Source organism: Aedes aegypti, chromosome 3 (assembly GCF_002204515.2).
Source record: "Aedes aegypti strain LVP_AGWG chromosome 3, AaegL5.0 Primary Assembly, whole genome shotgun sequence".
NCBI lineage: Eukaryota > Metazoa > Arthropoda > Insecta > Diptera > Culicidae > Aedes > Aedes aegypti.
Window position 1 is genome coordinate 212,129,011 of NC_035109.1, and position 26,808 is coordinate 212,155,818.

The 26,808-nt window shown below is 38.6% G+C and overlaps 1 protein-coding gene across 1 annotated transcript in view; it reads left to right on the plus strand.

Moving 5' to 3' along the window:
• LOC5564889 (potassium channel subfamily K member 10) overlaps window positions 1-26,808 on the plus strand; it is a 430,098-nt gene that overhangs the window by 327,038 nt on the left and 76,252 nt on the right. The window contains exons 4-6 of the mRNA XM_021853595.1: window positions 1,555-2,209; window positions 13,978-14,134; window positions 14,782-14,878. Of these exons, the coding sequence (XP_021709287.1) occupies window positions 2,035-2,209; window positions 13,978-14,134; window positions 14,782-14,878 (429 nt within the window). The 5' untranslated portion in view covers window positions 1,555-2,034. The remainder of the gene's footprint in view (window positions 1-1,554; window positions 2,210-13,977; window positions 14,135-14,781; window positions 14,879-26,808) is intronic.

The window sequence follows — 26,808 nt, forward strand, 5'->3', positions numbered from 1 at the left end:
TGTCGAAACTTTACTCAGAATACCTTATTAAAGCTGTAATGAATCATTGCCTCCCAGCGCTGCTTCGCCAACTAATATTTCCACTCCCATGTCAATTCACTAGATATCTTCTCATTAAACTAATGTGTTTCTAAACAAGAATTAAGAAAAGAAGAACTGTAGGTTCATCAATTGACATTTTTGCCATTAAACTACTACAACAACATAAGTTCCACCTCTTCAGTCATAATTCTACAAAACTATTTGTTCAATGTTTATTTCAACAGTCGGTTTCACACTAGCGTCTTACATTTAAACGGCCTTAATTTTGAGGGCCCATAAATCGAACTCCGCACCGGGCCCCAAAAACCCTAGCTACGCCACTGCATGGGTTCACAAAACAAGCCGAAATATTGAAATTAGCTCCTTAATACCTTGAAGCTCTTGAGCCTATGAGAAATCAGTAGATTGTGAAAGACTGTTGTGTCATGTGTCGTCGAAAACATTTGACATGCTTAACGGTATTAGAATGCCTAATTATTCTATTTGAAATTAGTGTTTTTAATGGTTGCACTTCCAAAAGAGCGTAACCCCATTTATTTTTTATCTACTCATTCAAAACTCCTCTCAGAAGTTACAAATTACTATATTAATCAACTTTGATTAAATTTTAATGTTATATTTTTTCTGATAACCACGGCCAATGAAAACCCCTTCAAATATCCCAGATTCCCTCTGAATTATAGGACTTACACATTCAAAGGGGCTTAACTTCAAAACGAGCCCTACGCTTTTTTTATATTTTTCCCAGACATGCAGCTCAGCTATAGAAAACGATTGGTGAGCAGAGATTTGATAGAGATTTTTTTTCTGATGATAACGGTCAGAGGAGAACCGCGCTCTTCTTTTGCATTTATTTTTCTTAACTGATTAAGAGAAAATATGTCATTTAGTTTAGTAGGTTGTGCGGGTCGCACTATCAAAGTTTGCGCATTATCAAAGATATTCCGTTTCACGATACTTTGAATGACATTGCCCGATATTGTATAATGGGATTCGGGGTAATGGCCTTCGTGTTAATACCATTTAAGGTCATGAGATTTTGGGTAACGGGGTAGAATCATAGTGCATATATTGTTTAGCCAAAATGTTTTTAGCACGTAAAGAATGTAAATTACGTCAGTAGTGTAAAATATCATATCAAAGATGTGATAATAGCTGTATGCAATGCATATAACTATAGAGACCATCTCTCACCACCTATTCATCCTCTACCATCTAGCCAATCAATTCAACTTTGGAATAGGGTACATGATTAACTTCTTTCAAGTGAACTAGTGCACTTTGTGATGAAAATGTATGTATGGAGTTTGTAGCTCCAAGCTGCACCAGAACCACACTGTACGCGAGTGATTCAGTTTCAATTAATTTGAAAACTTTTTCTATCTAACCATGTATTTTCCCGACAATGTATACCAGTCTGTCAAAGTTGTACGTCAAATATTCATTCGAATAAAATTAAAGGCACCAATTTCTAAAACCACCTCATCTTTTTTCTCTACGTTTCCTCCACAGGTCAAACTTTGTCTTTTGTGTTACGTGTTCTAGTCAATGGAGGTCCGCCATGGCAAATATGAATATTCAATACAGACCTTCAATAAAATAGTCGGGAACGAGGTCATCAGAAAGTGGTTGCAGATTGCAATTAGTCATCGTCCTCCAAAAGCATGAAGCAACCCGAACGGCACAGGAACAGCGCCACTTTCCTTGGTAGATCTTGGACCGAACGAGAGGTTGTGAATATAAAGTAGTTAGTGGAAATCGAGTTAGACAACTGATTAAATCAAATTAGCCATGTTGCTTGAATAATCCCGTTCTATGTGGTTTTCCGCTTCCTGTGCAGCGAGGCGTAACAGAAAACCATATTGCGAAAGCAGGAAGTGAACAAACATCCTTCGGTTAAAAAGTGTGAAATCAAGGACCAACTCAACTAAACCAACGGACAAACGAACAAGCACAAAGACAAAATTAATCTTCAGCGCCCCACAGACAAATATGAACACAAAGCCACCTCTCCAAGTTCCTAACTTTATCGGTAGTAGCACCTCATCGAGACCACAAAGTCCATCCCTGTGCTTTTCGACCGCGTCGTCAAAGGCGGAAAAAAATGAACCGGTGACACTGTGCGGCTGCCGTCGAGCCCCGAGATCACAATGCTTCTCTGCCATAGGTAAGTGTGTTTCATATAAGCTCTTCATATTAATTCATGCAATTTAAATCTCGGTTAATTCGGAGCGAAAAATAACACTGCAATATGGCAAAGTTCATTAACCTTCTGTCTGTGCTAAAAAAAAGTTTACTCATCTGTGCCTCGAAATCATATTGATCCCAAATTCAAATCGATACAACATCGCGAAATTCAAATTAATTTTCATATATTTTTGCTATTTTCAAAAGAAATTTTGATTCCGTTTTACTTATAAATAGGGTAAATGTTCCCTTAGTTGCGGGTGTTCCTATAGTTGCGGTAGTGCCGTTTTCACTGATTTTATTACATTAGCCATAGAACCGACACTGCCAATCGACGTAATGGCTTGTTGATACACGGAATAGTTGAAAAGAGCGTTCAAATTACTTTAAAACTGATGAAATATCACTAAAATTGTTAAAACTTTTCTTACTTGTACCAGTAGTTGCGGTAAACTGTTCCTATAGTGGAGGATCCCTTAAGAAAACAACGGATACCGCAACTATAAATACACAAATTAAAAATATACCGCAACTGAAGGAACAGTGTACCAATAGTGGAGGTATTATTTTTCACTGACATGCCGTGGATTACTGCGATGAAATCATTTTTCGTATTAAGTCATTAGTCGTTACTTACCGTTACAACATTAACATGTACAATAATCGTGCTTAGTAACTACACGATTGGTACATCTACCCTAGATATCATGAAATTCAAAAAAGGGTGGTTATTTGCGGGGAGGGATAATTGCAAAAAAAAAAAAAAAAATAGCAAAATTTTGAAACTGTGAACAGTGCTTATATATCAGGAACATTGATATTTAACATAACATTTCCCAGAAACCCATTAAATTAAAATTAAAGATTAAGTCTAAACTATGAACGGAAAATATTGAATACCCTTTTTTAAAGGGTAAGTTATTCCAGTAGACACGGAAGTTTTCCGGTAAATAAATCTTCAAAATCTTCTTTCTTATCTCAGATATTTAAATGACTAGCTCATGGCTTTCATATGCAGTTCACTGTAATGATTTCCGGGATGTCTGGGGTATTCCGCAAGATGGTACATTTCGTGGAGGATTCCAGAGCATTTAGAGCAGCTCGAGAAAAATTGCATTTGGAAAAGGACTGAAATCTGGGAGCATCGCAACAGCAAGCAAAGCATACCAAGATAAACTAGTATTTTTAAATTATTAATAGTACGGTGTAAAATACAAGGAATAAATGTATTTGCGTTAATTTAAATCGTTGAAAAATTATTTTCTGTATATTTTGGGAATTCCTAACCTCAAACCCCAGAAGCATTCATAAAATAATAGGGGCTTATTACCCATGTTTGAACCAAAGATCAAGGGTGAAAAAACCCATCAATTAAATACTCGTGGGCTTCGTGGCCGTGCGGTTAGCGGCGTCAGTCGTTTAGGCGTATTGTGTCATGGGGTTTGGGTTCGATTCCCACTCCGGTCGGTGGAAACTTTTCGTCAAACGAAAAATTCATCACTGGGCTACTGGGTGTTATGTGTTGTCCGTTGCCTAATGTTAGTGATCCGTTCCGAGATGAGCCAGCCTCGGGCTGCAAATCTCGTTAATAAAGATACACTGATAGGCAAAATAAAGTGCCCACCTTACCAGTTTTCGAATTTCTCTCATTGATTTGGTTCAAATTAAAGTTAACACACCTAAATCTTTTGTGATATTTTATTTTTGATGTTCTTTTAAAGTTGCACTTACGAAATTTTGATAAAAAAAGAATTTTACTCAAAAAAAAAGAAAATCAATTTGTATTGAAAAAAAGTAGTGACAAAAATAAGTGCCCACTTCCTTCTTGGCCCCAGAAAAGATGATTTAAGAAAAATAAAAAGCAATTTAATAGTTAATGTGTCGTCCTTTGGCCTTAAGGACTTGCTGGAGGCTCTTCGGCATGCTTTTCACCAGGTTTTGTAGGTGTTGTGGATCTAGTTCTTCCCAGGCGCGCTCCAAGGCTTCAAAATAAATATTTTTGTTGGTAACACCAGTTTTGTCAACCCTGGCATCGAGAATCGCCCACAAATTCTCGATGGGGTTGAGGTCTGGGCTTTGTGGAGGCCATTCCAGCGGTTTAATCCGACAAGACCGGAAGAAAGACTTGGTCTTCTTTCTAGTATGCTTCGAGTCGTTGTTCTAGAGAAATATGAATTTCTCTTCAAGGCCCGTCTGGATCAGCGAAACCTCCAGATTTTCCCGCAAGATGTTAATGTAGGAATCTGCCGTCATTATTCCGTTGATTTTCACGAGGTTTCCTACTCCACCCCATGAAAAACACCCCCAGACCATCACATCACACCTCCATGCGTCACCGTTCCTTGGATGTGGCGCTCTGCACCACACACGAGCCCGCCGCTTTCGGTTAGACAGCTCGAGCTTCAGGAGCGCCACATCCAAGGAACGGTGACGCATGGAGGTGTGATGTGATGAAATGTGATGGTCTTTGGGTGTTTTTCATGGAGTGGAGTAGGAAGCCTCGTGAAAATCGACGGAATAATGACGGCAGATTCCTACATAAACATCTTGCTGGCAAATCCGGAGGTTTCGCTGATCCAGACGGGCCTTGAAGAGAAATTCATATTTCTCTAGAACAACGACCCGAAGCATACTGGAAAGAAGATCAAGTCTTTCTTCCGGTCTTGTCGGATTAAACTGCTGGAATGGCCTCCACAAAGCCCAGACCTCAACCCCATCGAGAATTTGTTGGCGATTCTCGATGCCAGGGTTGTAAAAACTGGTGTTACCAACAAAAATATTTATTTTGATGCCTTGGAGCGCGCCTGGGAAGAACTAGATCCACAACACCTACAAAACCTGGTGAAAAGCATGCCGAAGAGCCTCCAGCAAGTCCTTAAGGCCAAAGGACGACACATTAACTATTAAATTGCTTTTTATTTTTCTTAAATCATCTTTTCTGGGGCCAAGAAGGAAGTGGGCACTTATTTTTGTCACTACTTTTTTTTCAATGCAAATTGATTTTCTTTTTTTTTTTTGAGTAAAATTCCTTTTTTATCAAAATTTCGTAAGTGCAACTTTAAAAGAACATTAAAAATAAAATATCACAAAAGATTTAGGTGTGTTAACTTTAATTTGAACCAAATCAATGAGAGAAATTCGAAAACTAGTAAGGTGGGCACTTTATTTTGCCTATCAGTGTAATAATAATGTTAGTAATCGTTCAGTATTACAGCCTTTGGCTGAAGACGGTGTAAATTGTCTCTTTAATGGGTAAGTCGACTTTACTCTTTTAAAGAGTTGAGCTACTTTACTTGAAAATGGGTACTTTTTTACCCATTAATGGGTACTTCCCAGTAAGCGTGTAGAATAAGTTTTTCACCTTATTAGCACTCAACATGTTGAATTTCTAGGCTAACACCAAAAACAGATTACGTATACTCTATTTTATCGCGTTGCATCCCTACCAGGACCGAGCATGCTACTAAGCTTAGTTCTCGCATAACCTGTGATCTCGCCCTAAAAGCCATTGGTAACCGAGTGTGTAGCTCTTTGTTTCTAAGCAAATGAATGGACCATGATGAAAACTATCACCACTGGGGGATAGAGGAGTATCTTCTTTTCATCGTAGCATTGTTGAATAATATGTAAATCCATTTTTTTGCTCGGTAACAAGCTACACACTCGGTTACTAATGGCTTTTAGGGCGAGATCACAAATTATGCGAGAGTTAGTTATAAAAACAGGTTATTAAATAAGAATTTTCTTTTATAATGCGTTTTTGATAACAGAATGATTCTTCGTGTTATCTTTGAATTCGGTGTCCGGCCATCTGGTCGAATTCCGTTTGGTCGAACGGGTCGTTTGGCTGAACTACGAACAAAAAAATCAAAAGGCTACAATGCTGATGTGTAGGATTGATAAGTTTGACTGATCAGCTAATAAATTTGATGATTTTTTATGTGATGGGACGTCATGTCTGTCTATAAAGAAATCATAAAATTGACCCGTTAATTCAGGACGAAGTTGTGAGCTCCCTAAATCACGTCAAGACTGGTTGATTTGTCTCTGGGTTACCAACGGTGACCTAGGGTTTCAAGTTTTTCTCAAGTGTTTTTTTCTTTCAAGTGACTTTATCAGATTTTTTCCTTCTTTTAAAGTGAAGATGAATCGAAGCCAAACCTCAAATTTTCAAGAGCACGAGTCTAGAGAACCGAACATCCGTTTGAGCTGTAAATCTTATCGATTGGTCATCACCAGCAAGTGACCAATCGATTAAGGTTTCAGCTTAAACGGATATTCGGTTCTCCAAATTCGTGCCCTTGAAAATTTGTGGTTTGGCTTCGATCCATCTTCACCTTAAACATAAGCTATTCACGCTCAAAAAAGAGTTCTGGAAAACGTGAACTGTCAAAAATACACCATGAACTACCATCATGTTTACACATAAACATGATCTAGTTCACGGTGTATTTTTGCTTGTTGACGAGTTCACGTCTGCTGTTCATGGATACGAGAACAGATTTTTTTTTCTGTGTACTGGTTTCATTACAATTGGCAATAATTAAGCTTATATATTGATTGATAATTTTTCCTACATTGAATCATCGGCAGTTCTTTGTAGTTTTACTGATATAACGATAATTTGCATCACACTTCCTCAAGTTTTCATAAGAGCTTTTTCCTTCTTTTGATTATAGGCTGTTCTTTCAAGAGTGAAGTATTTTTGAAAGTTATTAGAATTAAGGCTTATAATACGTATACAAAGATTCCTACTTAAAACATATTTTTAGCTCAATGGTTAACTTAGGCAAGATGTCATTCACCTCAAAGATCAAGATTGCAACGTGTGGACCGAACTCTACACCATTGCTTGCGTCTAGCAGTATTCTGAACGACTCGGTGAAAACTTAGGGAGCCGGATCCTATTCTTGGCACTTTTGATTCACTCCGGCAGTAGGGTTTGAGGGCTTGGTGGTCTAATGGCTCCGCTTCTGCTTGGTAAGCAGTAGATCGTGGGTTCAATCCCAGGCCTCCTCCTTTGGTTTTTGCTTTTTGCTAAGTTTAAGCCAATTTGGTAGAAAAAAAGCTGACTACAAACGCTATGCTGGCAACTATTAACGCTAGAAAAGAAGTGAAAAATTGCTTACATTTAGGATGTTCTTTTTTCTGCTATGACTGTTTTTTGAGCTAGTACTAAAGAGCAAATTATTTGTAAATCAATGATGACTTATCCTTATTTAAGAATAAGCTGAGAAGTTCTTTGAAATTCAGCTTTGAAATTCATTACAAATGCATGCCAACTATAGTTCACTGTTGTTTTTAATTTCGGCCAAACGGTATTCGGCCATATGACCCTTTCGGCCATATGGCGTTCGGTCAAACGGCATTCGGTCAAATGGCATCCAGCCAAATGACCCGGAACCCTTTGAATTCAAAATTAATGAATACATAAATTCAATAAATGAAAACCGCCTAAACCATGGATTGAAATAAACAAACATTTTTCCAACTATTTACACACTCAGTTGAGCTTGGCTAATTTTCATTCTTTTAACGAGATCTGCACATCCGAGTGGTCAGCAACTGAATTTTAACTGATACGTCAGCTAAAAATCAAGTTTGTTTATAGCAGCACCTTTGGGTAGCGCTGACATCAAACGTCACTTTTGCTAAGATGTCAGTAAGCAGACTTTAGCAGATTTGCACAGCTGAGATCGGCATTCTTGTGGTAATATCTCTAGTGTTAACGTTTAACGCCGTTGAAAAAACGATTAGGTTCTTCAATTTTTATCTTACTTCAGCGGTTCATTTGACTCTCCAATCAACGGTTCAATGTTGCTGAACAACGATCGGAAACGCGAGGCACGATGAATTTTCGTAGGCATCAAAACAGAATCTGCGAATAAACACAAACAACCGTTCGGGCGCTTCATTCGTTCGTGTTTCATTTTCGGATCGCTGTTTCTCCCGACGCTATCATCGGGTGATTTTCCATCGCTTGGTAATGTGAACGGTACGGTCCACGCCGCCTGCTCTTCGCGAAGAACAGAAAAATATTCATTTCGATCATCTTCATGTGGGCTTGTAACAATCACGCTAAACTTGCTCCGCTCAAAAATGAGTGCCGAGCGCACAAAATTGGCCTCTTTTCGTGCAGCACAGATTCTGTGCAAAGGGGCTGTACACAGTTTTGTGCAAACGGTGGTGAACAAAACTGAATGAGTGCATTGCGCACAGAGGAGGAACGCTTGGAATGCGGAATTCGTTTCCATTTTTGTTCCACATTCCAATTTTAAAGATTTTCAGAGATTTTTTCATTTTCAATAGCCGAAGCGGAAGCAAATGGGGAAAAAACTTTCGCATTTGCGACCACCTTCCGGCTTTTCGCTTGAAAACATCTCAGAAAACTCCCTATCTAACCAACGGCCAACTGTTTGCTGCCACGCGGGATATCATTGACAGTTCCCTTTCCATCGATCTCGGACAGCCGAAGGCGAAAACGTCGGCAATTCACAGAATTAGTGCGACCTACTCAGAATTTTCACTCAGTCAGCCAGTTCTGTATTGGTTGCCTCATTCTGTGTAGTTTTAACACATGCCCTGCGTGGAGCTGGCTTAGCGTGGAGTGTTTGCTTGACTTTACGAGAAGAAGCAACCTAGCAATGAATCACGAGAATGAACAGCACGTGGATAAATGAATCCTACGAGGGGAGAGGCTTCGCGAACCACTTATCGGTGTGTTCATTTTGCTTCTTCGACGTTGCATCCGTTCGCTTTTTGCAATGCTCTTCGTGACGCAAAAATGAAAAATGAATTTTGGCGAATGTTGGATCGCGAAGATGCGTCGATCATTGTTCACGAAGAAGATCCATCGCAACCCTGCAACGGTTTTATACCAAATAAATGAAAGAATGAACTCGACTATATGCTGAAGATTCATTCTGATACCAAATCATCAACATCCAAGATGGCCGCCAGATTTTGTCACTGAAATGAATATTCTTATACTTCACTCGACTCGAAGAAAACACCAACGATTGAAAACTTTCGTCTTTATTACATAAAAATATGTTTGCATTGATTACATTAGTCATATACGTTAAAATCGTAGAACATGATTTAGAAAATCATTCATTTATAGGGTAAATACCATTGCTCCCCTTGTTTTCGTAACCTCATTATTACTCATTTTTTCTCAGCTTTCTTATGCACAGAAAAAAAAATCCGTTCTCGTATCCGTGAACAGCAGACATGGACTTGTCAACAAGCAAAAATACACCGTGAACTAGATCATGTTTTTGCGAACGCGTTGCCTAGTTCCGAGAACGTTCATGTAAACATGATGGTAGTTCATGGTGTATTTTTGACAGTTCACGTTTTCCAACTCTTTTTTGAGCGTGTGATGATCTCATAATTCAAAACTAAAATCAAGATGGTGGCCAAGTTAAAAATGGTCGTCATATTATTTTTTATATCCGATGCCACTAAGTGCTATGTATTTCAAGGGAAATATGAGACAGCCATTAGAAGCCTTTCTAGATATTTTAAATACGGGTGACACAATTAAGTCCATTTTAAGCTTTGTTCAGGTACTCTGGAATTAAGTTCCGGAACACAAATATTTTTAGGAAAGAATTATCTTGTAGTACAAAAATGCAAATTTGAAGGATGTTCATCTTCTTCTTCTTTCTGGCGTTACGTCCCCACTGGGACAAAGCCTGCTTCTCAGATTAGTGTTCTTATGAGCACTTCCACAGTTATTAACTGAGAGCTTTCTTTGCCGATTAACCATTTTTGCATATGTATATCGTGTGGCAGGTACGAAGATACTCTATGCCATGGGAATCGAGAAAATTTCCTTCACGAAAAGATCCTCGACCAGCGGGAATCGAACCCACGACCCTCAGCATGGTCATGCTGAATAGCTGCGCGTTTACCGCTACGGCTATCTGGGCCCCTTAGGATGTTCATCATGCGAAATAAAAAATACAATTGTTTAGTGAAGGTAAAACTAACGGAAGCTAAATAAGAATATTCAGGATAGGATCGAACATTATGCCGAAACTCAGGTTGAGTAACAAACCCGACCAGATGCACATTTCAAGAATATAATAAAATTTTATCAGTTTTTGATATGCATATCTTATTATGATATAACTTTTGTCTAGTGGTCTGAAAACAATAATGAAACAAAAATATAACATAATATATTATATTTATTGAATATATTTATATTTGTTCTTTTTTAGCAATTTTATAATAAAGTTCAATAATTTATAATACTTGGGAATATTCCATTTTTTCTAGGCTTACGATTACTGTTTTTTTTTCAGATGTGTTTTCATCCAGATCATTTTAATCAACTTGAGTTTTTGATTTACAAAGTGAAATATGTTTTTTTTTATTTGGAGAGTTTGAAAGAAAGTCTCTTGGGTTTGTCAACCCGACCAGAACCACATAACAAGATTATAACACATTCCTATCAGCAGCAGTTAAAAATAACAGAAGTTGATAAAATTTTGTTATCAAGATGGATTTGTTCTCAACTTGTTATATTTTTAGTAATACATTTATAACAACATTTGTTACATTTTTGACATCGCATTTATAAGTTTGTTGCAAATAACATCCGATGTCATAAACAGTAACTTAGTTTGCAATAATTTTGTTATTTTGTAACATCCTAGCAACACATTTTGTAATAATTCTGATATAATTGTAGCAAGTTCTGTTATATTTTAGATTAATTTGGTGCAAATTTTGTTAGAATTTTTGTTATTTTAACTACAAACGGTACATGTTTTATAACAACTGGTGATATAAAAAAAATCATATCAGGGGAACACTTATCTTAATTTAATTATTGACTAATTGTAGGTGATTGAAAATTGACTTGTTGTGACATAAACCCAATTTGCAATTGCTTGTTTTATGTAAAAAGATATACAGTGGGATTCCGTTTTTGGCACCCCCGGATTTTGGCAACAAAATGGATCCGTTTTTGGCAAAATTAGCTAGCTCAGACAGAGCTTAAATCACTTTTTTAGCTAGTTGTTTTTGTTTTTATGGAATATCATACATACACGGGAAAAAATCTGTAGTTCAATTTACTATTGTAGCTGACTCCGCCCATTTTTTAAATAATCATGGAATTTCAGAACAAAATGTTTATGGTATACCCCATTACATTACTTGTACATTTGACAGAGCTCATTTTTAGACATGGTAAAATCAATCGCATTTCTGGTCCGCTGGAAATTGCAGGTGTGAAAGCTTAAGTTTACCTCCCCAAAATGTTAGTTGTTACTGCAATTTTTTTGTTGCGTGTATCGTGTGTAAAAATACACCGCAGTAATAGAAACAAATGAAGTAAAAAGCCACATATCTTAAATTTTAATTGTTTTAATATTGCGTAAATTGCGTTGACGTTTTTTTTTTTTGGAGACGATTCTATACAAAATTGTCAAATGTTCCTTACTAGCTGGGACTATGAGTTTCCTAACTATACTCTGGAGAATCCTAAACGGTTTCATGATTTTAGGGGCATCTCAGACATTTCATTTGGAGGATTTTGGAGGATATCTGTAGAATTCTAGTGGACACTGGGAATTTCTTGCGGGACTCTGAGAATGTGTAATTGGTTATTGGGAAGTGCTTTGCGAAATCTGGTGATTGCTAATAAACTCTTACAGTTTCTAGGGCAATTTTATAACATATATTGAACACAAACTGTTAAACACAACTAATGCTCATTCTAAATAAAAATTATAATAAGCTTGTTTGCGTATTCTACGAAATCCATGCATGCGATCGTGTTGTAGTTGTTCTTCCTTGCCCTTTAGACTGCAGTCAATTATTCATTGAGATGATTTACTTTGTCAGAAGGATAAATTATTGAAGCCATTCTTAACTCACCGATTTTGTTTTCAAAATTTTACGCTTGAGGCTTAAACTTAAACTTATTTTTAACGTTCATCAAATCGAAAAACTTATAGAACCTACAGTTTTGTAATATCCAGAGCATGTTTTTCTTACAAAGTCGTAAAGAATATGTTTCATTGTTTTTTTTTGCATCCTTACACAGATTCAAGGAAATGTATAGTTATTGAATAAAAATCACTTATGCGATTATTCACTTCACATGGGCCGCAAATATAAATAATGTGCATTAAGCTTTTAAAAAATCAGTGAAGACATTTGAGCTATTAAAATTATATAGGACGTATGTCATAATTATCATTAGGAGGCTATAGATTCATAGCATAGTCCAATATTATAGAATTCTGGTTCGAAATGGACTGCTCCGAAGTCTGAATGCTATGGTTCCATAAAGATGCTGTAATAACATTCCAATAATGTTTCTTAAAGCAATAATTGAAAAATAAAATTAAAAAATGGGTTCCGATTTTGGCACGGTTTTGTTTTTAGAAACTGAAAATTTCGACTGTGTTGCCATAAACGGAATCCCACTGTATTTAACTGTTGATTGCTCCAAATATAAAGTATTGTTAGAATTTTCATATAATTGATCTGAATGTATTATCCCGTATATCAGACAGTATTATAGTTCTGATACTTTGTATGCCTTATGCCTAACGTCCCCTTAGTCCTACCCAGAAACTCATATCCCTACCACCTCGCAGTACTGGTCGGGGCAACCTTAGGGAAGATCGGATTACCAACCCCGGTGAGAACTATGGTCGTATGCTGACAGGGATGGGAGGTTTGGAGCATCTGTACTTCATGTTAGGAGTGCCTAACAAAATAGCGTCTGTTCGCCATGTCAAGGAAGGCTAATAATCGTGCGAGGACTCTGAGCCAAACTGTGCTGCTCGATGACCCTCCGAACATTTAGGGGAATGGTCCTCCGTAAATCTATGGGATTAGTGTCAGGCCCTGCAAGCCAGCCGTATAAAATCAAGCAGATCAATTGGGAGATTTCTTGCGCATACAATTTAGTTCTAATGTCCACACAAAAAATCTTACCATATGGTGAGGGTGGTTAAGCATCCCGAAAAATATTTTTCAAAGGACAGCCTCCTAGCGCCATCATGCGGGAGAAATTTCCATCTAACCAATTTGTATTACAGCAGCCCTTTTCCTGTTGCATACCTTTACTCAAGAATGTTTGATTCTATATGGTGCTGTTGCTGAGGTATCAGGGTCTTAAGTCCCAAATTTCGTAAATTTTGGATCATCTTCCATAAAAACTCATTACCGTGCCGCACCATCCTCCTTTTGAATGTTACCATATATATGTTTTTATGAAAAAAATAAATTTATGCTTATATTAAGCTGTTCGGTAATCCAATTCGCATGGTTATTAAATTAATTAACTCATTACGCATTATAAAGATGGATAAATTATGGGTGAAATTATAAACAAAAACCCAGCCGAGCACGTGGATTTTTTCATAATTTCACCCATAATTTATCCATCTTTACGACGCGTTTAACGTTTAATGAAAAAATAGCCAAATTTCATTTATGTGACTTCTAGCCACAGAAAACGTTTATTTTTAAAGTTACTCGAAAATAGATTTTTTTTAAATCCATTTGCAAAACATTAACGCAAACGCTCAAATGTGAGAAAAACTCTGCAAAGTGCTCTTATGTCATATGGATCCCAGAACACAGACAAAGTGTTCGTTGAAGAAATATAACTCCTACGTTATACGAGCCTTTGGCCTAATTTCATACATAGCATATTCGAATAGATTGAAAAACTTAATAATTTGTTTTGATGTTCATTTCACTTTCTTCAAGGTGTGCTGATACTGGTCCTCGCGTACACGGCGGTGGGCTCAGTGCTGTTCGTGACATTGGAAGGAGACGCCGACGAAAGCGACATGATCGAAAGCTCGGTTGCAGCATCGAAACCATATCCTAGACATGACGTAGTTAGTTCAGAGCTAAGATTAAAGTAAGTATAAATGAGTGCAATCCTTCTCTAATTGGTATCCCTGCGTTTGCCTCTACGTCGATGTCTTACAAACGAGGATCCAATCATAAAAGTATTTTTTGTTCCGCCTGTTAGCAAAAAGTAATAGAAAGTAACTAACCGGTTCGATCATCAGTCACGAAGCAGTTTTATCGTGTACATAATCATTAGCACCCAGTAACAATTTTCCAAAGTACACAATATAGTAAGTAGTTTCCATAAATTTGAGCACAAGTCTGCAGATAACGTTTCCGTTTTTAATTGCTCACCAACCCTTCTTTCAACCCGGTCGGTGATGGTTCTCACACTTGGGATAGTTTTCTCTACATATTTCCAAGAAGCAGAAGCACCACCGTGAGGAAGTTTCAGTTTTAATTGAGATTTCTGTCGGAGCAAGTTTTGTGCAGCTTGAGAATTTTCACTAACCAGATAATGAAAACCTGTGAAAGAAACACCGAGGAATGCATTTTTCAACAATTAGAGTTTAGTGCTCTCATTCGACCTCCTCAGCGCGACTGCCAATGGGTAGCGAAAATTATTCCCAAAACTCTCGTTAACAACCCGCAAACAAACAACTTTCGTGAACAGTTTTCGCTCATTTTTTCTTTTATCCATTTCTTCTTTTGCAGAACTGTAGATCGGCTGTGGTCCATAACGGAAGATCTAAACATATTATACAAGGAAAATTGGACACGACTGGCGGCCCAAGAAGTGCAACATTTTCAGGTAAATACTTGCAGCACAACTTTTCAATTACATCCATCCCCAGAGGCATCTGAACAAAAACTTCCCTCGGTGAAGACGGGTCGCATTAAACTGGTTCAACTCTTATGAACAGGGTGTCCGTATATTATCTGAACAATATCCAAACCAAACAACAAACCATTTATAAACATTCAGGGACGTTATAACCGACGGACACTAACCGTTTTAGTTATATTAACCCCCTATATTCTAAAATTAGTTTTTGTTTATCTTTATTTGAGTGGCTTTTCGCCTTTGGAAAGTTCGCCACTGAAGAAAAGCACCAATTTTTGACCCATCACTAGTTTTCGACCCAAATCCGAAAATTGGCACAGAATTACGATCACATAAAACGCGACGCGAGACGGAACAGAGTTCGGAACCAGTTTACATAAAAGACTATTTTTAATATCCTTTTTATTTGTAAGAACAATAAATGCTGTGTTCCGTCTCGCGTCGCGTTTAATGTGATCGTAGTGGAAGTTCTTACGTTAGCACACCCCAAAAAATGTAAGGTGGCACAGCATTCTTGTGGATCCATTTTTTACTAATTAAATTCTAAAAGAGATTAATTTAATTGTCCTTTTTTATATATGAAGTGATTATTGGATTGTTTGGATTTCAATAGGCTGGAAACAATTCAGTAGACAAGGAACATTTTTCTTCTGTCAGAAAGCTGGGAAAGCTGAAAAGTTAAGCTGGAAAACCCTTTAACTAATTTGGCTTGGCTTTACAAATATATGAAATCAGAAATGTGTCAAGAATCCAATGTCCAATTGAGCATTCCCAATTTTTTCAGCTCGGACACCCTGTATCTCAAACTTTAATATGATAATAGTATGGTTCGGCGTTTATAAAATACCCGAGTAGAAATCAATTTCTTACTTGAAACTTATATTTATGTAGAGTAAAGTAGAGCAAACATTTCTAGCTCAATTCAAAACAATTTTAACAATGTCGCGATGATTCAAATGCTATACAAGCCTACCAGCATGTAGGGTAGAAGCACTAGATTTCGCCCCCTAAACCATGTAATCGCAGGAATTATTAATTTCTGACTCTAATAACCAATATCAAATAATGTTATTGGGTTTATGCAACTATTCATCTATTATTTTACGATGATCAAACTGCAGAGTTATCCAAAATAAAGTTTTACCATTGAAAAAAGTATAATTTTCGGATTGATGGTGTGCTTTAATTTTCGTCCCCTCAAATTGAATCTTCGCCCCACCCATGCTCTAATCTTCGCCCCCATTATTTGAAGTACAGGTTTTCGATAGTTTAATCAAGTACTTATTATCTTTCTCACATTTTATCTTCACTGGTACTTATCCTGCCTATTTTCACTATGTCTTCTTCTTTTTGGAATTACGTCCACACTGGGACAGAGCCTGATTCTTAGCGTCCACTTCAAATTTTTACCTGATTTTTTTCTTACCAAAACGAGCACTTTACAATGACGATCTTATAACATTTCGCATTTTCGACCTACTGTGCAAGTGCTCATATGAATACTGTTAATTATATATAGCTGAGAACAGGCTCTGTCCCAGTGGAAACGTAATACCAAGTAGAAGGAACTATTCGGCACATTAAGAAAATCCTTCAAATTTCCTGTAAACTCCTGTAAACAGGTTAAAAATCAATGAGTTTGTTTTGTTTTTCGTAACAGTCATTAAATCTTTGCGTTTGTTCATTTTCATCAGGAGGAGACAGGATTAGGAATGCCAGAATACTTGACAAATATTATTGAACGAGGACGAAATATTCATACGCATCAAACTAGACGAAATTATGATCTACGTGTTGTGCCGTTTACTATGACAAGTACACAAAAATCAATATACTATAGAGGAATAAGAATTTTTAATGAATTGCCAAATGAAATTCAACATGCACAAAGTATCGCTGAATTTAAAAGAAAATGTTCAAATTGGATTAAAAATAGATATAGATAATAAGATGATGTTTTGTACTCCGTATTTTTATTTGTAAATTGTAATTATCAAAAGAAAAATAAATGAACTATTATTATTATCGAATCTCTATACTCTGGAGATTCATGTTCAGTCGTATTATTACTCCGTTCAAGAAAAGAGGAGCATGAACTCTGATTCAAAGTCTTCTTTTTTGACGAACGTGGTACCTGATACTTTTAAAGAAGATTTGAAAACGAAACTAAATACACTCGTTCATCTACATCGTATGAAGAGTTTTTAGGCATTTGCATGTACTGTGAAAAAGTTATTGTTCTTGAATGCTGCTTCATTTGCAACGCCGTTGGCCTTTTTTGCTTTGCCCTAACAATTGAAAACCGATTTTCAAGACAATCTTGCGTGAATCGCGATGTATATAAAATGGTATATCCTGTGGAAGATAAGTATGTTTGTAATCTAAGTATAGCTTTGGTCGCCATAACTGCAGCAGATTGCCACGGTTTCCAATGGCCCTTATCTCCTACACTAACATCACTGAATAACATACACATAATGGACAAATGATCTATGGCTGAATCATAATCGTTTTTACTTGCTGGTTTTAATGCATGAGAATCATCACGGGAGTTTACTATGTCGTACCATTTGGCTAAATCTCCCATGTAAGCAGCTGTAGCCTTAAGCTCTACCTGACCTGTTTTTTTTTTTTTGCAATAACCTCGAGAGCTGCCGCAAGAGTTTGATTACAAAATTTTGTAGCGTTCGAAACTTTCATCTTGTCCACGTTTGAGAGTGGTTTCGTATCGAATTCAACGTCAACTGCTGTTAACCGACCGGCGAGTTTGTAGAACATAGGTTGGTTACCATCTTCATTAACTAAAACTTTAAGATGATCACGATCTACTATATTTGACGAAAGACCTCGTTTTTCAACGCACCAATCGGGAAGAACAATCTTTTATTTGGATATCCATCCATGCACTGAATTTTTAAGCACGTGTACAAGGTCAGCGATAAACTCAAGCTTTCGACTTGGGTCAACAGGATGTTGTATGGACAGAATGTCATGAAGGGTATCCTTCCGAACATTCACACCAAATTCAACCCACATGGCTTTATTTGCCCTACCACAATCCGAAGTTACAAAATGGACATGCAAATTATGTGCTTCAGCTTTCTCAATTATTTTCTGAACAATCGATTTAAGATTGCTGCCCGGAACAGAATTTCCGGTGAATTCAAAGGCAACAGTTTGCTTCCACCTCTGTTCGATTCCACCGAGCATAAATACGAGCCCCTTAGTAGCCATACCTTCCGAAGCAGGAAACGTGATGTTATACCATTTCTTCACATTCGGACACATTTCCTTGGCCTCATCTATGCTCATTTCGTCAAGAAAAAGGCCACACTCCCTTGCTCTATCATCCATCGTAGATAGCTTTTCATCCAACAACATAATCATTTCCTCGAGTATGCCTACGTTAAAAGTAAAAAAATACAAAAATATCTCAAATTGAACATTAATTTTGAACAAAAATACAGATCGACCAAGAGATCGACATGCAAAAAATAGTAAAATCAATAATTCCATCCTGTTCCTAATTTCTTTGTTTAAGTCCAAGTTATTTATACAAAAACCATGACATAGATGGGGGTGCGCTATGTCCGAACCAGCAGATAATAAAATTCTATAAAATCTAAATTTTTACTAGAGATTAGTATTCGAGCAGTATTTTCACAATCGTAACATTCAAAAAAGTTCCCGTTTTTCAAAATGTATGAAATGGTCTAAGTCATATTTTAAAATAGAAATTCAATGGTTGTCAATTTAAAAACCAGATTAAAAAATGCGAAAATCAAAATTGCACCAATAAAACTATTTGATACCTGAAAAAGGCCGATGTACATTTGATTCTCATAATGTGGTTACAGTTGGTGCAGACATAGCGGGGGGGGGGGGGGGGGGTGTCTATCGAGGGTGTGGCTTGAGGTGTTTGTATTGAGAATAACTAAACTTTGCTTGGAATAATTTCTGGACGACCCCTGCGCAGTGCTTGATCGTCTAAACAAGTTCATAGCAAGTTCTCAAGATCGACGCGAGAAACACTTTCTCACAAAGAGCACAATGCTCCTGCAAAGTAAATCAGAATGCACAATAGATAATACGAACCTGTATCGAACGGAATACCCTGAATATGCTCAAGGAGTGTTCGTGTTGATGGGTACGGCTGGTTTTGTTGTCACAGATACTCGTATCCTTTTCCGCAGGCAAACTTTGTCTTCAAGCCACGCAGAATAGTTGCTTCGGACCAGCGCTTAATTATCTTTCTTCATTCGTCCCAAAGCTACATGATCGCCGTTAAATACTTTGGCGAGTTTTCGTGGCGTTTCAAACTGCTTGTTCAGTTTCAGAAATTCGCTTTTCCAGTGCTGCGCTCGTCTTCGTCAAATGTTCACTTGTCTAAAAATAAGCTTGTTTCAACAATTGCACTACATATAAAGAAGGATAAGTACCTGAGATTCCGTGCACAACATTTTTTATCCGAGTTGATAGTGCAGTTCTTCTTGCTGTATGAGCTTGAGCTTGAGCTTGAGCTTGATTGGCCGCCCGTGGATGCACTCCAGTATCGCCAGATCAGCTGCACTTACACAAGGAACCAACCGAATGACTGCTTGGGACTAACAGGCATCCTCAGTGTATAAGTGCTGGTGATCTTTAATTTTTAGGCAACAATGGCACCTGCCACGTCAGAATGCAGACCAATGAGGGGAAGGGGGAGGAATTGTTGATGCATTGAACTGACTCCCACGTAGACCGTATATTCCACTGCATCCACGTCAGTTCATGCGGGAGTGTATGGATTGAAGGAAAGGCATGGCAGAGAGGTTTGCTTTTGTGGTTAACAGACTGCCTATGTATCAGGCGTAAGAAAGGCGTGCGCGTGGAAGTAGGAAGCGTTAGGGAAACGGTTTCTTGTCCGTCTCTGGTTCTAGCGTTTTGCTATGAACGAATAGTTTGAGTGTGATATATTTAGAATGGAAGATAGAAGCAAGTGAGAGATATACAACTACTAAGTACGAGGAAAGGGACGGGCCTGGGATTGAACCCATGACCTTCTGCATATGAAGCAGAAGCGGTAGCCATCAGACCACCAACCCCGTCTTGTGCAGTTCTTCTTGCTGTATGCAGGAGAAACATCCGGAGCAATACTTTCACTGTACGATTCCTCCTGGTCGCCAAAATAATCATCCGGATTAGGATCTTCTTTAATCAGATCCGCGTAGGTGTGGTGTACAGTGGAAGTGATCGAGAAGCTGACGTCATTGGTGGTTTCGAATCTGATTCAGATTCGTTTGTGCCGATGTCATGCGGTTTGATGGTACAGTCACCCCACAGTTATGGATAGCACACAGATATGGATCAAAATTGGCTTAAGGTCTCGGAATCCAAAGATGGCCGTCACAATGGCCGACTTGAGACCCTACTCGTGTTTTCAAAGGCACAAAACTCGAGAAATAGAAAGCAAACGTTCCTGATCTCCTTATTTTAAGCTTTCTGCTAGTGTACAAAGCCAAAATAAAAAGTGCACTGTTGTTGGATGCTTTTTTAGCGAGATTTGTGCCTTTGAAGTTTTAGTGCAATTTTAGTAGTTGATTTCAAACTGTTTCACCTTAAACGGAGAATATCTCATCCAATAGAGCTGCAATTACGCAGAATATATTTTATCTACGTGAACCATAAATCTGTACAGCATTGCAATCAATCATAACATCTTCTAGCATATTTTATTCGTTCGTATGAAATAGAATGTTATCCGTATTCATAGAACCGTTGATTCATAACTGTGGGGCATTGAAACCCGTACCACAGTTATGAATCAACAATAAGACGATTGCGAAAGAAACGCCGGAACGTATACTATCACTAACACAACATTCGTTTACTTCACAGTTAAATTGCTTCTATAGTGTTCTGATCCATAATATGAGTCGATTTGATCCATAATAAGGACCCTCCTGTTCCACTGATCCACATCTGTGGGATGGACAACGTTTGAAATTTCTATCGAAATCGACACTTTCTCGTAAATAATCGAGATTTTTTATGTGTTTTCTCGAAAACAACTATATTCGGCATAGCCAGGCGGGTAATTTTGTTTTGTACAAGGTCACCATGATTTGTAATCATATTTTATTCAAAAATTTAATCCTTAGCTGATCCATAACTGTAGGTATCGAATTTTTGCATCTAATTAGCTTGCCAGCATGATTTTTCCGATAAGCTACGGTCTTATCAAAGTGGTCCTAGAACAAAATGGTAATATGATATGTGAATAGATAGCTAATAGATGTTTTACTGAAATACTTACGCCACAGATCCGTGAGTTGACCGTCAAGTGCAAGTCATCATTAGCACAAAATTTGAGCGGAGAATAAAGTCAGTCGGGAACCGGTAAAAACTCACATGATCCTTCCTGCTGTTCTTCCGGCAACCTTTAACCGCGCACCGCATCGTAATCCACAAGTTAGGGGGGTCGAAAAACAGATAGCTAGAGAAGTTGATTAAACTTTCCGAAGAGTTTCACTCGAACTAGGAGCTGATCGAGTCGAAATGTAAACAAACTTTGAGAAAGTCATGGGTGTTTGAACATATTCAAGCTCTCCAGAGAGAGAGATCGGAGAGCAAAACTTGGAATGACGTTTGCGGAATCAATACGACAAACACAATTCACCACAAGAAACATATTTCAAGATTTACTTGAAAAGAAAAAGGGGTCCAGTTCGCGGTACCGTAATCCGGGGGAACATTGATCATTTTTTGAATATTTCTTAAATATTGCAAATTTTATATTTTTAAAACAATTACTGCCACTCATAGCTCGTGACTATATACTGCATTTTGTTTTTTTTTTTAAGATTTAAGCATGTTTAAACAAATGTTTTAAGTGATTTTTTGATTTAGCTGATATGGGGTAACATTGATCACCTATGTAAACAACGTTCGGTAATATTGAAAATATCGTTACTTACTTAAATCAAGCCGAATATGATAGTCAAACGCTTACAAGTCATTTACTTTTTAAGTTATTTTAAAATTAAAAACACTTCGAACCACGGAATACGCCTAAAGGTAAGCAATTTCCTAAGGGATTTCTATATTCTTTACAGTAATTCGTTAATATTGCCTAATTGAGCATACTTATAAAAATTTTGACAACGGAATCGTTTTTGGCGATGCCATTTTTAGTAAGAACCGCATTTTCCTTGCTCATATCGTTTGCAGAACTTATGTGATTCATGAATCTTTGGTAATGTCATCCTTCCTGATTTCAATCATTGTTTCGAAAAGTTTACTAATTTACGCATAATGTAAACGCAATTTTCGCAAAAACCCTCATTTACATTAGATTATGAATATAAGAAAGAGAAGCACCATGCGTGATTTGGAAATGTTCCATCAATAAATGATGATACGAACTTTTTACGAGATGAGTCATTCCGATCAATGTTACCCCGCTCATCAAAGATACCCCGATTTTGCCCAACAAATTCTCTAGCAATTGATGATAGTATTGAAGAGCTAGTCCGCTAAGACCACGCAGATCCTAGCGAGGCTAGACCGTCCACATACGATTGCAAATCATAAAGAAATACAATACAGTAGATGTCTCCTTCAACTGGGCAGATAACTGACTGATACCTCAATCAGCAGCTGCAACTCTCTTTATTCATTCCAGGTATATATTTACAATTCATTCACACTTATCCAAATATCGTACCTCTCGATAAATCTTCCACACTTTTACCTACGACGACGCATGCTTCTCAACCGACGATTCTTCTAACTGAGGTGCGACACTACCTCTATTCCAACACTCCTCCTTAGGGTCGCAACCTCGACTCCTGTCTCTAAACTCCTCCTCGTTCCGAACTTCGTGCATGCTCCACGCGGCTTATGCGGCCAATCCTCCTCCAGAACGATACATGCTGTAAGAACACGTTCCTGGGCCCATAACCTGTTGAAAAGCTAGTCCGCTAAGACCTTGTTGTTCTTGGAGATCTGGAGGCGGAAGTCGTTCGTCGTCCGCGCGTGCTCCCGAAGTTATTTTCGTGCTACCTTCGCTACTGGCCACATCACCATTAAGGTGCTCGTCGTAGTGCTGCCGCCACCTTTCAACCACCTCACGTTCGTTCATGAGAAGATTTCCGTCAAAGTCTCTGCACATATCGGCTTGTAACACAAAGTCTTTGCGCAAACGGTTAAGCTTCTCGTAAAACTGCCGTATGTCTTTAGCGCGGAACAGCTCTTCCATCGCTTCGCGATCTCGTTCTTCCTAATGGCGCTTCTCTCTCCGGAAGATCGAGTTTTACCTGTTTATACCGTGCCTCGTTCGCTCTCGTGCGGTGTTCCAGCATTCTCGCACATGCTGCATTCTTCTCATTCTTCAACTGCTCGCATTCGCCATCTTACCAGTCGTTTCTCTGATTCGGGGCCGCTGGACCTAGTGCTGCAGTTGCGGTGCTACCTATGGCCGACCTTATGTGCCTCCAGCCATCTTCAACAGTGCTGCTCTTCCGTTGATAGGGCCACTTCCAACAGCTGCGCATATTCTTGGGCTACTTCTGAGTCCCGTAGCCGCTCGATGTTAAGCCACGGCGTTTGGCTTCGACGCAAGTTGGTCACCGTTGAAAGTTTTGAGCGCATACATACAGCAACTAGGTAGTGATCCGAATCTATATTCGCACTGCGGTATGTGCGAACATTGGTAATGTCAGAGAAGAATTTTCCGTCGATTAGAACGTGGTCGATTTGGTTCTCGGTTAGGTTATCGGGTGCATAATATCCATGTCGCCGAGAAGCAAACAAGTTGTCCGGATTTCGTGAAAATCGTGCCTCGACTGTTGAGTCCGTCTCTCCGCATGACATCTTCAAGCGCAATATTGAACAGCACTCACGAAAGCCTTTCGCCCCGCTGAGTGTCGGACGAACTGGAGTGATCGCCCGAGATCTTCACGCAGTTTTGCATATCGTCCATCGTTGCTCTAATCAATCTTGTGAGCTTGCTGGGAAAGCTGTTCTCGTCTATGATCTTTCATAGCGCTACACGATCAATACTGTCGTATGCCGCATTGGTGCGTAGGGACCTGGTACTTACGAAATTTCTGGAAGATTTGCCGCACGGAAAAGATCTGGTCCGTTGTTGAGTGGCCGTCGATTAATCCTGTTTGATAACTTCCCACGAACTCGTTTGCTATAGGTGATAGACGACGGAAGATAATCTGGGATAGCACTTTGTGGGCATCGTTTAGGATGGTGATTGCACGATAATATTAACGCTCCAGTTTGTCGCCCTTTTTGTAGATAGGGCATATAATGCCTTGCTTTCACTTCTTTGGTAGCTGTTCCGTTTCCCAGACGCGCTTGTCTGCCCGTTGTCGGCCAGCAGGGCAGGGATCGGGGCGGAATCCTCCTTTTGTTTGCGGTTGCGACCCATCACTATGGGCAGCGGTTGGTCTGCTGCTGCTTGCAGAGATGCTTTCTGGCTAGCCACCCCAAGGTGGTAGGTTAGCGCCGGAGAGCAGTCGCGGGAACGGGAAATCGCGACTGGGGTGCACTTCGCACATGAACGGGAAAATTCTAACTTGTGTTTAACGACTCAATAACACGCCTGTTCAGAACGGTAGTCCGAAACAGAATGAGTCGGGTGACTGGATCGTGTTCCCTTTTTTAGCACTGGGAGACAGAACGAATGCTGTGATTGGCTCTTCACAAACGGAGGGGAAAAGCGTTCAATTCACGCACACTGAGGCGTTGGCAAAAGCGTGTGTAGAATAAAAAGCGGAGAACGGTGAAATACTTAAAAATACCTCGAGTAACTTTCTAATAGAGTGGAAATACATTTTGTGACGTAAACTAAATGTATTGAGATGAAATTGCGAGAATTCTATCAACTTTATTTCGAACCTACTACATTTCAACTTTATTTCGAACCTTGATTTATCTACTACAATTGCTTTCAGGCTTCTGAACAACTTTGCATAAGACACGAACTTACTAGGTGGTCAAGATCATGAACTCGAGTATTCTGGAATATAACCAAATTACGTGCACACTAGCGTCACGTAGCGACAAAATTGCTAACTAAATAGTGCTGCCTCGAATTAAATTCAAGCTTCTTTACAACTTTACTGAAGACACGAACTTTTTAAGTGGTCGGGATTATGAGCTAGTGTTCTGGAATATGCCCAAATTACTTGCACGATAGCGCCATTTAGCGGAAAAAATACGCTTTAAAACGCATTTCACCTAATAAACGCAATAAGGCTTCTGAACAACTTTGCTGAAGACGGCAACCTTGTAGGAAATAAGGGATTCGAGATATTATGTCATAAATATTATAGTTTTGGGTGATGCTACACTTTCTTAGTGTGGGACACATGGTTTAGTGAAGGACACCTTGGGCGTTAACTGGTTAATAATGTTCATTCTCAAGTAGGCTCAAACAAATAAAATATTGCTCAAACAACCTGATGTTTTTAATTGCATATTTCTCGTAAAAAAAGATAATTACAATTTTAGCTGTTTTACTTTGTACCAGTCTGCGGTCTTACCTATTTCTGCCGTTGGATCGAACAGCTTCTTTGGAATCGTACAAAAATCACACGAGCACACCGGGATAAGTGGTTCCCACGAGCAAACCACGTACCACTTTTCCATTTCCGCTCCTGGTAATAGCTTCATTTCTTCTTCAAGTTTACATTAGCGCGTCCATCCGTTGTGCTCCTTAAGTGTTGGGCGAAGAATCAGACCTTGGGGTGTTGTTGACCACGTCGACCTGGCGGTTGTGACTCTGTGTGTGCCACCCTGGCCATTAACTACGCGATGGCCAGAGAGCGGAAAAAGACACATCCAGTGCTGCTCACCAAATGATGATGATGACGAGGAGCACCCCCAGCATTGCAGCGTGATTCTCTTTCCGAGCACGATTTTGGTATAAAATAAATTTTATGCTCCAATTCCTACAGTCTTTTTCGTTATCAAAATCCACTATATGAGGATTTTTCTGCTAATACTAACGGGCTGTGAAACTGTATCCGGGAGTGTGATAAACTTGCTGTTTACTGCAAATGAATATTTCGAAATTCATGCTTTGCAGATACATGATTAAATCATGAGGTTGGGAAAGCATGGGAATTCAACTGATAAATGTTGACATGATGGTTATGCGATGGATGTAAAACTGTATGAAAACCTTCCTGATACTTGTGCGGCGACTAATGTTCACATCATACAACCCGGGTAGAGGAGAAAGGAAAATGAAAATCAAATTTTATCATTCAATGTTTCAACGTCAAAATTAGAAACAAGAGTTAAAATGACAAAAATAATAACTCAGTTGGTATGGCCATTCTACTCTCGGAAGTTTTTAAAACTACCTAAAGCAAAAAAAAACAGTACTCCCCAACGCTACAAAAAAGTAATTTTCAATACTATTTTCGTACCTATTGTTCCTTTTTCGATCCTTGGTTAGAACCTTGTCTTCGATTTTACGTTGGACCCGTTAGCGAAAGCTAGCAGTGGTTATTCTTCTTGGACACCGTCTTGGGAAAAAAAAAACTCTTACTAGGTCACTTCTACTTTTGTCACAAAATGTGACAAACATGTAAAGAAGAACGTTTATCTAGAATGCGCGCTTTCTTCCAAGGCTGAAATGGTTATTGTCGATAATTGCATCGGAATGAGCAATCAGATCGATGCTTTGGACAAATTTTCCGAACATCAAATCGAAGCAGCCTCTAGCCCAGGCTCCTTGATTTAAGTGATGAAGAAAAGAGTGCCGCCTATCTTGATCCTTCTTCTTCTTTCTTTTCTGGCGTTACGTCCCCACTGGGCCAGAGCCTGCTTGTCAGCTTAGTGTTCTTATGAGCACTTCCACAGTTATTAACTGAAAGCTTACTATTCCAATGACC